Raw genomic sequence first — 15,725 nt, forward strand, 5'->3', positions numbered from 1 at the left:
TTGTCTTTTTATGTTGTAGGTATCCAATATGGCATTGATATTGGATATTTTGGTAATAAAGCGCATATATTACATTGAATTTAATTGAAAAAATCAAAAAACAATTTGAATTAAGACGATTTGGAGATTTTTAAAATAGAAATTATAATTGTAATTATCTAAACCAAATCAAAATTTAATTTTATTAATTTATAATGAAAAACAAATTAATTAAAATTAATATTTTCAATGATTTAATTTTGTTGGAACTTACCGTAAGCATTTAAGTTTTGTCGAGGCTTACAATCTCAATTTCAACTTGATTTGACTTCAATTTTAAATAGTTTTCAATTTAATTTTGGCATCGAATGGGGTAGATATTTGGATATCTACTTGTGTTTTTTTGGAAAAATAATAATAAAATCAAAGTTTTATTTTAAATAAACTAAAATTATGTTTTTAGAAAATAAAAAAAAAATCATGTCGGGGTTTGGGTGAAAGATCATTTAAATTCAAAGGCCAAAATGTTTTGTTTTCCAAGCACAATTTTTAATGTTAAATCAAATTGGTTTTAGTCTAGTCAGAGGCCAAATTAGGAACAATATCAATATCAATTCCTTTGATGGGTGTCGAATCCACCAATATAAACCTACGCCTTAATTTGCAAATTATGCATAACGGTGTTTGCTCGTTGGAGCAGCGGCTAGTTGACAAATGGTTCGGTTCGCCATCCTTTCTAGTTCACCGAGGTTGTCTTCTGCTTCTTTTGTTTCAGGAAGTGATTCGGTCTCAGGTTCAACCACTTCGACTTGTTTGCCACGTCGAATTGCCTCTGCACGAATTGCTTGTCTCAACTTTTCAATGTCGGTTTCTAAGAGCCCTTGTCCTAGCTCAACTTCTGCTTTACTTGCACGCTTAAGAGCTTCTGTCTCTTTTCGTCGTGTTCGTGCTGATTTTTCGATCTCTGAGCCGTATTCGAGATCTCCGGATGAAGATCTGGTCATGAAGATAATTTAAACAATTGTGAGTGTTGCCAGTCCCCGGCAACGGCGCCAAAACTGATGGGTGTCGAATCCACCAATATAAACCTACGCCTTAATTTACAAATTATGCAGTATAGGGAGTAGGGTCGATCCCTCAGAGACTGGTTTACTGTAAATTGTTGCTCTCTTGACCAGATTTATGTTGGGGCAGCTGTCGTGCCCAAGAGATTCGGGGGGATAAAATTTGATGACCTGAAATAAACAAAAAAATAACGTAAAAAGTAAAAGTTGAAAACAGGATAATAAAAACAGTGAAATAAATATTAAGAAAAATTAATTAGATTAAGCTCAGCCTTAGGTACGGATTTTCCCTCGTCTTTGATCCGATCCTCGAAATTAAATGAACTCCTCTTCTCCAATAAGCTAGTTATAGCTACCAAGGACGCCTTGGACTCCAACTCTTCATTGTGTAAATTAGTTATGGAACGTCCAATAACTAACCATTACCGATCGGACAACCACGAAACGTTCGTGATTTAGAACTCCGGCAGCTTTGCGTTCTAGAAGAGCCTAGCTCAAACCAATGCCCTCAACCGCGTGGGACATTTAAATCCGGTCACTACTTCCCTTGACGGAACCAAACAGCTATCTCCACTTGGCACGCCAATGTGTTCACAGAAAACTGATTAGAAACGTTCCTTTCGGAATTCCAACTGTACGTCTAACCACACTAAATCAAATGACGTCTTTTTGACTTAATGTTGATCTGACTTTGCGAGTCGACAAAATCATACTCTTAATCCGGAGAAATAATAAGTACTGGAATTTAGGAGTTAAATTGCTCGGGTTAGTAACTTAGGGGTTTTGACGAGGTTAATTCCGACCTAAAGCTGAAAGATGGGTTTAGTTAGCTATGGTTTGGGGCATGTTGGTATTTGATAAATTAAATAAGGTAAATGGGTGAAAAGATGGGTGACGTGATTGATTGTGGGGGTTGGAAAAATATATTAAAGTGGGGTGGTTGACTATTGGGAATGAAAAGAAAATTTGAAAAAGAAATTGTAAATTGTGAGTAGTAATGGAAATTTTAAGGAATTGAAAGTAGAGAATACTAAAGACAATAAATATATTGTTGAATATATAGTTGAAAGTAAGGTAAATGGGTGGTTGGCTACTGGAAAGAAATTGAAGGAAAGGAAACTAAAGAAACAACAAATGCTACGTGAGAAAGGAGAGAATTGAAAGATAAAAGCTTAATATTTTTTATTGATGAATAAATGAACAATACATGCTCTATTTATACTAGTAGATTTACTAAATTAGGAGCCAACTAGTCATAGGAATTTAAGGAAAAAAAATATTCCATGACAAAAAAATATCCTAAAATAATCTCCCACTAAGTCAACAATTTCAGCTAATTAATCTTGGAAAAATTCTTCTTTGGCCCTTCTTCTTTGCTTCTTTCTTCAATCTAGCCCAATTGTTTCCTTTTTCTTCTATTTAGCCCCAAATTGCATTCCTGCACAAAATTCAATAAATATGGCAAAATTAATGGTGCATTCTCATAAATTAACCAATTTAATTACATAAAATTTAATCACCCTTTTATTTCCCATTTGCTTCAGATTTTGAAATCTTGAGTGGTAAATTTGCCAATTAGGCCTCTTTGCCTTTTTACATTTTTTGTTTTTCAAAATTAAGCTTCTTTTTTAGTAAAAGATCACACTACATTTTTTTTTTCGAAATTAGATTTTTTAAAGTTTTTAAATTTTAATTTCAATTAGTTTTTTCTTTTCTTTCTTTATTTTATGATTTGAATTTTAAAATTTCAATTTTACTCCTTCTAATGAGAATAATTTTTTCAATTAAATAAATTTAGTCTTTTCTTTATTATGCTTGTTCAACTTTATTTCCATATTGTTTGCAAAATTTCTTCTTCTTCTTCTTCTTTTTAATGCATTTTGGTTGAATAAAAAACAAACAAACGGTACAATTTTTTAATGAAAAGAGTGAAAAATAATAAGTGGATAATGAGCTAGTTATAAAGTTATATTTATCAAAAAATTTAATTATATTCCGTATTTAATTTTTAAAATATTTCAAGTAAATTTTATAATTTAAATTTAATATTTAATTTTTCAACACTTAACTTAAAATTCTAAATAAAAGTTATTGATTATTTTTATTTATTTGAAAATAATTTAAAAAATATATTTATAAAAAAATTATAAAAATCATCAAACAAAATTGACAAAAGATCTGAATTCTTATCAATGTGTCGAAAGACATCGACCATAAATGTAAACATCTTTAAAGGCCAATATTTTGTCCACACACCACATATAACTTATCCCCTCTACTAACTCCAAATAAATTAAATATTAAAAAATTATATAATTAAGCTATTTAAATTATGAAATTGATCTCTTTAAAAAAAAATTGTCAAGCTGACAAATATTGGTTGCGGTGGTAAAGTTAATAGCACCTTAAAAAAGATACGGGTTTAAATTTTGGAGATAACATTTTTAACATGAGTAGCCACGAATCCTGAACATGAACGATAAACTGGACATAAAAAATACCGAAAATAATGTATATATTAGCCGGTCAACTTTTCATATTGTTGCTAAGCAATGCTATGGGTTCAATATCTTCTATGATGTCTTTTATGTTATTACTTGTTTATCATAGCATACGCTTAAAAACTATCGATTTTTCAATAGTTGTGTGGGGATGACATCTTTTGATGCTAGCTAGAAAGATCACTCATTGGCATTGACCAAATAAGCACAGTAGGGTGATCTGGTTATGGCTAAAATTCAGTAAAAAACACAGTTGATTGGACTGCATAGAAATGGGATGAATATATCAAGAGATTTCAAAATTTTAAAAGAAAGTTAAATTCAAAAATAGATAGATTATGGTCAAGCCAACAGTACTTTTTACAATAGAAAGTTTCGATTCACTGGATTACAATTTGTGGAGGAGATGACATCATTATTTGATGAGAAATCGTGCTATAAAAAGAAGATTTAATCATTTTACTTTCATGGAATGTTGAACGCAATGCTTCTTTTTTCAAAAGAAATGGTTGTGCCTACACAAGCAGTTGAAGTAACACATGAGCCATATCATCAATAATTGAGAGATGTATTTAAGGTAATAAATTACTTATTATATGATTATATCTTATTTATTTATTATAATAATATTTTTTCTTATTAATTGCAAATAGGGTGCTAATGGTGAACTTGATGGGGCTTATTCATGCAATAATACCAATTAATGTGCTAGTCATATGTGATTAATATGAAATTTGCATTTGTGTGGGCTAAATGGGAAGGTGTAACACATAGTAGAAACCATGAAAATTCAAAAAAAATAGTTTTCCATATCATCCACAAAGTTAGTATAGTTTTTCTATAATTAATTTTGTAATAAACTCATAAAGTGTTTAATATAAATTTTACAAATAAATATTATTTCTATGTATTCATTGTTAGAGTATAGAGACTGCTAGTCTGTTATTATTCTGGTACCGAGTCTGGTATGAAGTTGGTTAACAGCAGTTACTCATGTATAAGTATATAAACTCTAGCAATATTTTCTGTATTTTCTAATCTTTCAATATTGTTCACTGTTTTACATAATAATCTAGTTACTAACATGGTATCAATCGCCTAATTTCCAGGTACTTGCTTCCGTTGCCGATCCATGGCTAATTCAACAGATTCTACTTCTGCTGGTCATACTAGTCCACTTTTCAGCTCACATTTGGTTCAGTCATTTCTGCGTCATGACACCGTGAAATTGGATGAAGGGAATTTTGTGCAATGGCAGCAACATGTTCGTTTAATGTTGCAAGGATATTTAGAGGGCACGTTACCTGCTCTGCCTAGATTTGTGGCATCTCCGGAAAGTGTTTTAACTCCGAATCCTGATGCGTCCTTGTTTGTTCAACAAGATAAGTTGCTCGCGTCTTGACTTCTATCTACTATTAGTGCTTCCTTATTGACTTGTTTATAATTTCTTTTAATGATAAATAATTTTTCTTTAAAAAAAAATGTCAAGACTCAATTATTTAATTCGTGATATCCAATATCTCTTCCACTACTTGTATGGGTGGCCATATTCCCATTTCAAAGAAAAAAACAAAAAATCCCATTTCTGGTTTTCATTTGAATTGAGTGGATGAACTTAGTTTTAGCTTGAATTGTTTTGACTTTACGCATTTCTTGTCAGATCGTTACAGAGAAAACTACAAGAGGAAACGTCCAAGTGAACCTTCACCATAGCGACTTCTCATAGAAGAATCCAAAATTAATAAGATATCAGTTCAGTCAACTGTATTTACTAAGGGTGAGTTTGGATGGGCGGTGCGTTTATTTGCGGTTAGTGTAAAAACAGCGATGGCGATGAGATTAAATACTGTAGCAATACTGTAGCGTGAGACAAAAAGTAAGCTAAACGCACCGCACCGCACCCAATCGTCTATCCAAACTCACTCTAAGTTTTTTGTTTTTGTTTCTGGATTTGAGTAAGCTGTTTGTAACGTTATTTACTTTTTACTATAGGTTTAATGTATTATTTAATACTCAATTTTAATATATTTTTTAATGTGGTATATGTATTATTTTTTGTTTAATCTAGTGTTTATATTTGACAAAAGTTATATATTTCGATACCCAAAGGCAATGGTGTTACTTTTTAATATTTAATTGAGTTTTAGAGTTTGATGAAAATACATTAAAGCTATATATTAACAATTAACTTTCATCAAATTAACCCTAAAACTGAACTAAACACTAAAATATTAGAACTGTTACCTTTAGGTATTAAAATGTATATCCACAAGTATCACATTTGATGAGAAAACATAGATACCACATTTAAAAATATCAAACTTAAGTACCAAATTATGTAATAAGCCTAATATTTATATATCGAGATTATGTATGGTTTGTATAATGTGTAATCGTATTTACATGTATGATATGAATGCATTATATTCATAAATTTTGGGTTCGAATCTTATCAAGTACATTTTCTAAATTTTACATGAATTAAAATGATAAAAAATACTCTCATAATAATATTTATTAATTTATAAAAGGGAGAGTTTATAGTAATTACTCAACTAAGTCTACATAATCTGCTTTTGAATATAATATAGATTTAAAAGGTTATAAAATTGTTTTCCTTTTGAAATTATATATTAGAATTTGTAAAGATTATGTGATTTTAATATTTGAAATATCACATATGTTCAAATTAAATTTAAAAAATTATATTTCATATATCATAATATTAATGAATTTAAATATAATTTAAATTAAATTAATTTTTACATTTCAATATAATGCCACAATAATATTAAATACTTAAAATAAAAAAATTACAATTTCTAACAATATTTTTTCAAAAAAATAATTTTTAGCCTTTGGACTTCTCCGCACACAGTTAATCAGATGAACAAAAAAGATAACAAGTTGTGTGATGACTAACAATTTCTTTTTATAATTAAAGGGTTAGTGTTCACACACAAAGTAGGGGCATAGATACCCATACTATACATACGTATGCGTTAGTTCAAAAGAAAGCCTATTACTTAATCTTTGGAAGCTTTAACCAAAGTGAATTTTACGAGTGAATCCCTTAATCATCATAATAATTATGCGAATTATACTTCTACTAAATATACGAGTAAATATGTCATATTATATTTATCAAATATAATTTATTTTTGTAATGATAAAAAGTGGGAACCAAAACAATAATCTACCAAAATGCAATGATTAATTCTACTAAATATATGATTAATTTATTTTGAGTAATTATACTTCTACTAAATATATGAGTAAATATGTCATAATATTGATTAATTCGAAAAATATAATCACTAGAATTAATCAAAACTAAAAATATTTTAAAATTTTAGTTATCATATTAAAATTTTTTTCTCAAAGTTGAAGTAGGAAATATTCTTTTTATCTAAACCAATAACGTAGTTGTACTATAAATCATGGTCCCTTTTCAGCAATAATAGACACAGCAGTGACAGCACCTCGTGATAAGCTCAGTGGGTTCACCTTAAAATTTCTTGGTTTTCCTCCCAAAGCAACAAGATGTTGCAAACAGCTTGCATCTCGTTTTCATGGCTGTTGAATGTTGGCAACCAGAAAGATGGACTGTTCCTAGCATCTTTCTCGTTTCTGGTTGCCATATTGGGAATTTCACTCTTGTACTCATTTTGGAAGGCAAGGAAACCGATGGCTCCATTACCACCTGGTCCCCGTGGGTTGCCAATCCTGGGGTATCTTCCATTTCTTGGATTCGATAATCTCCATCTGGTCTTTACGGAGTTGGGTAGAGTTTATGGTCCCATTTACAAGCTTTGGCTTGGGAACAAGCTAACCGTAGTAATTAGCTCTCCATCGCTTGTAAAAGAAGTGGTTCGTGACCATGATATAGCATTTTCAGAGCGAGAACCTCCCATTGCTGCACAGATTATTACCTTTGGCTCCAGTGATATTGCGTTCGACTCTTACAGCAGTCCCAGCTGGAAAAACAAGCGCAAAGTTCTCGCGACCGATATGCTAAGCAACGCTAACCTTAATGCTTGTTATGATCTACGACGAGAGCAAGTGATGAAAATGGTCGAGGATGTGTATGAAAACGTTGGCAAGCCAATTGATATCGGCGAATTGGCATTCTGTACGTTAATCAATTTGATCGGAAAGATGGTGTGGGGAGGCGCACTCCGAGGAGAGAAAGGGACTGCGGTTGAGGGTCGCTTCAAAGAAATTTCTTCGCAGATGGTGGTGTTAATTGGAAAACCAAACATTTCCGATATTTTCCCCGCGATTGCATGGTTCGACATGCAAGGTATCCAGAGGGGAATTAAGAAAATCCGTCAATCGTTCAATGAACTTTTAGAGTCTGTGATTGAACTCAGAATGAACACGGTGACTGAGAAAGAAACGAGTGAACAAAAATCCGACTTCTTACAATTGCTCTTGGATTTACACAAGAACCAAGATAGCCCTTCATCACTTACGATGAATCAAGTAAAGGGCCTTCTCATGGTAAGATTTTATGATTTTTAGCTATCATACATTATTTTTCCTTCTTTAATTCGTTTTGAGTAATTGGTGGTTTGTAATAGGACATTGTGGTGGGTGCAACAGATACCACTTCAACTACGACAGAGTGGGCAATGGCAGAGCTAATGCAACATCCAGAAATAATGGAGAAAGTGAAGAAAGAATTAACTGATGTTGTTGGGGTAAATGACATCATTGAAGAGTTTCACTTGCCTAATTTAAGTTACCTAAGTGCAGTGATAAAGGAGACCTTCAGATTGCATCCACCCGTGCCCCTTCTTGTTCCTCGTTGTTCTGCTCAATCACTCACTGTGGGTGGCTATAACATACCAAAGGGTAGCAAGGTGTTTTTAAACATGTGGTTCATTCACACGGACCCCAATATTTGGGACAACCCTTCAGAATTTCGACCCGAAAGGTTCTTGGATGAGCCTGGAAAGTTCGATTTTCTCGGAAATGATTTCCGATATATGCCATTTGGGTCAGGAAGGAGACGGTGTCCAGGCATAACCCTAGGGGAGAAGATGTTATCTTTCATATTGGCCTCATTGCTGCATTCTTTTGAATGGAAATTGCCCCAAGGCGAACAGCTTGATCTTTCAAGTAAATTTGGAATTGTTATGAAGAAAAAGAACCATTTACGTCTTATTCCCATACCGAGATTGTCTGATCATGTGCTTTACAAAAAGTAATGGTTATAAACTATTATTATATGTATCCCCTTTTGCGTCTTATTCCCATACCGAGATTGTCTGATCATGTGCTTTACAAAAAGTAATGGTTATAAACTATTATTATATGTATCCCCTTTTGCAAATTACTGTTGTCTATAAATCTTGGCATGTCATCTAGGACTGGGATATCAACTCTAATGTCACGATTTTATTGATGTCTTTTATTCGATTGAATAAAAAAAGAGTTATTAGTTTGATGATTAAGAGTTAGTGAATTTATCTTTGAAATTTAAATTTGATTTCCTTCCCTCATGTAACTTTTATTTTTTTTATATTTTTGCCTAAAACCCTAGCTGTATTGTCCCATGCTGTAACCCTAGATATAAATATTATTTAATTTTCTGTTCAACCTCTTTGGATCATTTATTCTTTTCTCTTTGCTGTCCCACCCTCCTCTCTTCCTCTCATTCTTCAATTTTTCCTCATCCTTGCCTTGCAGCCCCTAAAACCCTAATTTGTCCATCTTTTTGCCGCCTCTTTCTTCCCTTCCTCCATTTGTGGCCGCCACACCCCATTGATCGTCTCCTCCTCTTGTTTTCTTTTAATTTTTATTCATCTGTTCACTTCTCTGTTGTGGTTGAACTTTACTGATGATTTTTTGCCATTGCCACACCTATTTGCTCTCATTTTCTGTTGAATGATGGTCAGCATGCAGCCATGAAGCAGACAGCAAGCAGGCCATGAAGATCAAGCCATGCAGGAGCTACTGGAACGAGATCAACTGTTCCTATTTTGTTCATTTTGCAATCTTAAGTTAATGTAATGTACTTTAGTTCATTTAGAACTATGTTAGGTTTATGATTGATGTAATTTTGATGACAAATGAGCTGTTAACTCAGCTTTGTTTAAGTGTGCAAGCTTAGTTTTTCAAGTTTCAATGTATTAGTGGTGGTAGGTGATGATTAGGTGACATTATGCAGATTTTGACAAGCAAATTGCTTGGTTTATGTATTGGCATTATGCCATTGTTCAACTATGAATCAAATCAGTTTAGTTTTCTTCAAAAATACTCTCCATTTTCTTTGCTTTTCTTCTTTCTTTTGTTTCAAATTCAATTGTTTCCTCAGCAAGTATCGAGCCTTGCTGCTCAAGACACAAGCTAAGCTTGCTTGTTCTTTGTTTCCAGCACTAACATTTTCCTTCATTTTGTTGTTGAAATCAGCCTCCTATCTTGGCCGATTGTGGTGTTCAATTGTTTTCTGTTGATTCCTTATCTTGTATCCGAAAATTAGGAAGTGTAAGTTACTAACATGGTATCAGTCGCCTAATTTCCAGGTATTTGCTTCCGCTACCGATCCATGGCTAGTTCAACAGGTTCTACTTCTGTTGGTCATACTAGTCCGTTCTCCAGCTCACATTTGGTTCAGTCATTTCTGTGTCATGACACCGTGAAATTGGATGAAGGGAATTTCGTGCCATGGCAGCAACATGTTCGTTTAATCACAGAAGGATATGAGTTGCAAGGATATTTAGAGGACACGTTACCTGCTCCGCCTAGATTTGTGGCATCTTCGAAAGGTGTTTTAACTCCGAATCCTAATGCGTCTTTGTTTGTTCAACAAGATAAGTTGCTCGCCTCTTGGCTTCTATCTACAATTAGTGCTTCCTTATTGTCTTGTTCATAATTTCTTTTAATGATAAGTAATTTTTCTTTAAAAAAAAAATCAAGACTCAATTATTTAATTCATGATATCCAATATCTCTTCCACTACTTGTATGGGTGGCCATATTCCCATTTCAAAGAAAAAAAAAATCCCATTTCTGGTTTTCATTTGAATTGAGTGGATGAACTTAGTTTTAGCTTGAATTGTTTTGACTTTACGCATTTCTTGTCAGATCGTTGCAGAGAAAACTACAAGAGGAAACGTCCAAGTGAACCTTCACCATAGCGACTTCTCATAGAAGAATCCAAAATTAATAAGATATCAGTTCAGTCGACTGCATTGACTAAGTTTTTTGTTTTTGTTTCTGGATTTGAGTAAGCTGTTTGAAACGTTATCGACTTTTGACTATAGGTTTAATGTATTATTTAATACTTAAATTTAATATATTTTTTAATGTGGTATATGTATTATTTTTTGTTCAATCTAGTATTTATATTTGACAAAAGTTATATATTTCGATACCCAAAGGTAATGGTGTTAACTTTTTAATATTTAATTGAGTTTTAGAGTTTGATGAAAATTCATTAAAGTTATATATTAACAATTAACTTTGGTCAAATTTACCCTAAAACTCGAACTAAACACTAAAATATTAGCACTGTTACCTTTAGATATTAAAATGTATAGCCACAAGTATCACATTGGACAGAAAACATAGATACCACATTTAAAAAAATCAAACTTTAAGTACCAAATTATGTATTAAGCCTAATATTTATATATCGAGATTATGTCGGGTTTGAATAATGTGTAATCGTATTTACATGTATGATATGAATGCATTATATTCATAAAAGGAAAATTCAAAATTCAACTTAATTGAATTGAGTTATTCGAGATATTTAATTTTTTAGTCACTTGAAGAAATATTTCAATTTTTCGCGTTCGAACAAGTTTTGAGTTGAATTTTACAACTAGAATAGCACCAATAATTCAAATAACTAGAATAATAAATTGTTGTAAATACTCCTTTGCCCTGTCAATTTGAAAAATAAGTAAAATTACAAAATAATTAAAATAATTTTCAAAAATTTAAAATATTTATAAAAATCTAAATTTTCATAATTTTTAAATTTAAAAATTAAAAATCTTTAAAAGATTCTAAAGAATATATAAAGAAGTTTAAAATTTTAAAATTTCTAAAATAATAATTTTGAGGAGTTAAACAAGTAAATTATTAATTCAAATTTATCATATTGAAATATCTTTTTTCTCTTATTTTACTTTAAAATTTTTTCCAAATTTATGTACACTCTAATTAACAAAATTTAATTTAACAAGTTTTTAATTTAATTTAAATGATTTTATTAAATTAAATTCAATGCTCAACCTACTAATATTCCCATCAAATTTTCCCATTCTCTTGACCACATATTGTTGGGGTGAGTGTTAACATAATTTTCAACATCAAACATACAAGCTCCACAACAAACAAAGTTATCTATAGTGCAAATAATAGTATAATTTCCCAACAAATGAAAAAAAAAAAGTACTTTAATATATCAAAACTAAAATATAATTTTTCACACATATCAAAATAAGAGAATTAACTATACTGACAAATGCACAATACAAAAATTGGGACCATGTGTCTATTTCACAAACAGTGTTTAGTGAAGATTCACAAGAAAGCTTTGAAGAATGGGATCATGTGTCTCTTTTCAACAATCACAAACACAATTCACATATGAAGACAAATCCATGCTTACCTTTCTGCTTTTATAACCACAACAAATTTCAAAGTTTCAGTAACAGTTTTTGTGGGGTTTAGGGATTTTAAGGGTTTAGTGATTTCTAGATTTAATATTTTTTTAAAAGTATGGTGTTTTTATTTGTAATTATTGTAAAAACAATAGTGATAATGAGATTAGATATTATAGCGCAAAATAAAATAAAAACTAAACGCACCGCATTAAAAATAAACGTCTATTCAAGAGGGAACTTAATATTTCACTGTCGAAGTTTCATTACAATAAATGTGAAGATGGGTTCATGGAACAAATTTTTGTTTAGGTTTTGTTTTCGAACGAAATTTTTTTCTTTTTTTATTGTTATAAACTTTTTTTTTTCTTTTTAGTGATTTGAGGGTTTAAATGGGTGCAAAACAATTTGAAGGAGTTGAATTGATTTTTTGGAAAAACTTCAAGGGCTTATTGTACCAATAAGTCTTCTTAAAAATATTTTGTAAGTTATTAGAATTGGGTCCGTGTTGAACTAATTAAACCATCGGTTTGTCGGTCTAGATGGTTCGAGTAAATAAATAATTAAAAAAATCATAAAAATAAAAGAAGATAAAAACTAGTTTAACTAATTTTTTTAACCTGGTTCGTACCAGTTCCTGTTCAATTGGTCTAAAGCCTTTCTTTAAACAATATTATGCCGATCAATTCTCGGTCTAATCAATTTGATTGACTAATTTAGTTCAAATAAATATGATATTTTGAATTTTTTTGAAGTGGGGAAGAGAATGAGATAATAAATTAAATTTATTTTTAATTAATAGAAATTAAAGGAGAATTGAAAAAAATAATTTAAATTATTTTTCAATACATGTGGTGTAATATGATTGGTAGTTGAATACATGTGGTATAATTTGATTTGTTCAGATAAAAATCTTAACGAGTGTTAGTTAGATACCTAAAAGAAGTACCAATTTAACTTCTAGTTTGTAAGTTTAGGTATCCGTTAGGTCCAAAAAAAGCTAAATGCCAAGTAGGTACATATTGCCAAGCTTAATAATACTATATTGTTGCTGAACGAGTGTGTGTGCCCTTAACTTAGCTGGTATCAGGATCAACCGAAAAGTACTAAAATGCCGTTCATATAGAATATAAGTTACATTGCAGTGTCGGCATCAAATTTTTTTTTTTATCCCCGACCCAATCAACAAGCAATGATTACACAGTGATGCATTTTGGTGCTGACCATCGGAGTGTCGGCATCGCCCAACATTATAGATTATAGGTCATTTTCGTTATAGGTTTTGGATCTAAGTCATTTTTGTAAATAATAAATTTTTCGGGTCATTTTTGAAAAAAAAAGTCTTACTTAGATATTTTAATTTCCTTCAAATCAGTATATTATGAGTGCAAAACAGAGGGTTGTAGCTTAAATTATGATAAAAATACTAAAGTTGCAATATGTGAAAGTCTAAGCCGTAAAACTTGCAAAAAATAAACTTTAAACTTTTTTTTCTCAAATTATACCCTAAATTAATAATATATAAAATATAAGTATAAATATTATAATTATTAACATAACTAGCATACGGTGAAAAATATGACTGATAAATAGAGAAATTGGACAATTATCAATAGTTTACGATTTTCTTTTGTAAAGCTCAAGATTAGTTAATCTTGGTGTGGGAATCAGATGTAAAGGGTTCTTTTTACCCATAATGATTCCAAATTTACCAGAAAGGTCAACCTTTTCGTCCTGGGGCAATTTCCACTCAAAAGAATGCAGCAATGAGGCCAATATGAAAGATAACATCTTCTCCCCCAAGTTAATGCCTGGACACTTTCTCCTTCCGGACCCGAACGGCAAATATCGAAAATCATTTCCACGGAAATCTAATTTTCCAGGCTCATTTAAAAACCTCTCAGGTTGAAATTCCATAGGATTGTCCCAAATATTAAGGTCCCTGTGAATGGACCACGTATTTAGGAACACCCTACTACCCTTTGGTATGGTATAGCCACCCACAGTGAGCGATCGGGCTGAACATCGGGGAACAAGGAGCGGCAATACTGGATGTAATCGGAAGGTTTCCTTTATCACTGCATTTAGGTATCTTAAATTAGGCAAGTGAAACTCTTCAACAGTGTTGTTTACCCCAATGACATCATTTAATTCTTTCTTCACTTTCTCCATTATTTCTGGATGTTGCATCAGCTCTGACATTGCCCACTCTGTTGAACCCGAAGTAGTATCTGTTCCAGCCACCACAATGTTCTAATTTAAAATACATTAGCACCCAAGACAAGTAAAAGGAAGAAGAAAAAAATAGGATAGTTAAAAACATAGAAACTTACTACTAGGATACCCTTGATTTGATTCATTGTAAGTGATGAAGGGCTATCTTGGTTCTTATGTAAATCCAAGAGCATCTGTAACACATCAGATTTTTGTTCACCAGTTTCCTTCTTCATTCTTTCTTCAATCACTGAATCCAAAAATTCATTGAACGATTGACGGATTTTCTTCATTCCCCTCTCAATGCCTTGTATGTCAAACCAAGCAATCGATGGAAAAATATCGGAAATGTTTGGTTTTCCCAAAAACACCATTATCTCTGCAAAAATCTTTTTGAACTGACTCTCCACGATAGTCCTTTGCTCTCCTTGGATTTCGCCTCCCCACACCATGTTGCCGATCAAACTGGTTAACGTACGAAATGCCAATTCACCGACATCAATCAGCTTACCGACGTTTTCATACACATCCCCCACCATTTCCATCACTTTTTCTCGCCGTAGATCATAACAGGCATTAAGATTAGCGCTGCTAAGCATATCGGATGCGAGAATTTTGCGCTTGTGTTTCCAGCTGGGACTGCTGTAAGAGTCGAATGCAATATCATTAGTGCCGAAGGTAATAATCTGCGCAGCAATGGGAGGTTCTCGCTCTGAAAAGGCTATATCATGGTCACGAACCACTTCTTTTACAAGCGATGGAGAGCTAATTACTACGATTAGCTTGTTTCCAAGCCAAAGTTTGTAGATAGGACCGTAAACTCCGGCCAACTCCGTAAAGACCAGATGGAGATTATCGAATCCAAGAAATGGAAGATACCCCACTATTGGCAACCCAAGGGGACCAGGCGGTAATGGAGCCATCGGTTTCCTTGCCTTTAGAAATGGGTACCAGAGTGAAAGCCCCAACATGGCAACCAGAAATAGGAAAGCTGCTGGTAAGAATCCATCTTTCTGGTTGCCACCATTCAACAGCCATGAAAGAAAGCTGTAAGCTGTTTGGAACATCTTTTTCGCTTTTGTGAGGAAAACCAGGAAATTTTTACACTGAGATTTACCCGGTAAGTGCAGTGCCTACTAAGAAGTGACCATACTTTATAGTACTAAAATAGCTGTTTGGTAATTTATTTTGTTTTTTTTAAATTCATTTTCAATTTAATTTAATTTATGCAAGAATTTATAAATGAACTTAAAATATTTATATAACATATTTCGGTGAATTATTAATTTGATTTAGTTGATTAATTGAAATATGCTGACCCAAAATTTTAAAAAACTTCTAATCGAT

General features: G+C 32.0%; 2 protein-coding genes across 3 annotated transcripts; one reads left to right on the plus strand and one right to left on the minus strand.

Annotated features, from left to right (window-relative positions):
* Window positions 1-6,999: 6,999 nt before the first annotated feature.
* Window positions 7,000-9,806, plus strand: LOC105789184 (cytochrome P450 71AU50). Of its 2 annotated transcripts, none has more exons than XR_001132243.2 (3): window positions 7,000-8,047; window positions 8,128-8,839; window positions 9,448-9,806. XR_001132243.2 is itself a non-coding variant. In XM_012616461.2 (3 exons), the coding sequence occupies exons 1-3, from the start codon at window positions 7,088-7,090 to the stop codon at window positions 9,458-9,460; spliced, it is 1,599 nt and encodes a 532-aa protein (XP_012471915.1). In that variant the 5' UTR covers window positions 7,000-7,087; the 3' UTR covers window positions 9,461-9,806. The 2 variants fall into 2 exon arrangements, 1 of the variants encoding a protein (XP_012471915.1); XM_012616461.2 differs by having other exon boundaries at window positions 8,128-8,753.
* A 3,923-nt stretch (window positions 9,807-13,729) lies between these two features.
* On the minus strand, window positions 13,730-15,524 carry LOC105789186 (labd-13Z-ene-9,15,16-triol synthase, chloroplastic). The gene is made up of 2 exons (XM_012616464.2): window positions 14,498-15,524; window positions 13,730-14,417 (listed from the first exon to the last, which is right to left on the minus strand). Exons 1-2 carry the CDS (start codon window positions 15,443-15,445, stop codon window positions 13,782-13,784), a joined length of 1,584 nt encoding a protein of 527 aa, XP_012471918.1. The 5' UTR covers window positions 15,446-15,524; the 3' UTR covers window positions 13,730-13,781.
* Window positions 15,525-15,725: the final 201 nt, after the last annotated feature.

Source organism: Gossypium raimondii, chromosome 2 (assembly GCF_025698545.1).
Source record: "Gossypium raimondii isolate GPD5lz chromosome 2, ASM2569854v1, whole genome shotgun sequence".
NCBI lineage: Eukaryota > Viridiplantae > Streptophyta > Magnoliopsida > Malvales > Malvaceae > Gossypium > Gossypium raimondii.

Coding starts and splice junctions, on each gene's coding strand:
- LOC105789186 (XM_012616464.2), bottom strand. CDS start 15,445: ATGTTCCAAACAGCTTACAGCTTTCTTTCATGGCTGTTGAATGGTGGC. Junction 14,418..14,497: donor AAATCAAGGGTATCCTAGTA/GTAAGTTTCTAT, acceptor ATTTTAAATTAG/AACATTGTGGTGGCTGGAAC.
- LOC105789184 (XM_012616461.2), top strand. CDS start 7,088: ATGTTGCAAACAGCTTGCATCTCGTTTTCATGGCTGTTGAATGTTGGC. Junction 8,048..8,127: donor AAGTAAAGGGCCTTCTCATG/GTAAGATTTTAT, acceptor GGTTTGTAATAG/GACATTGTGGTGGGTGCAAC.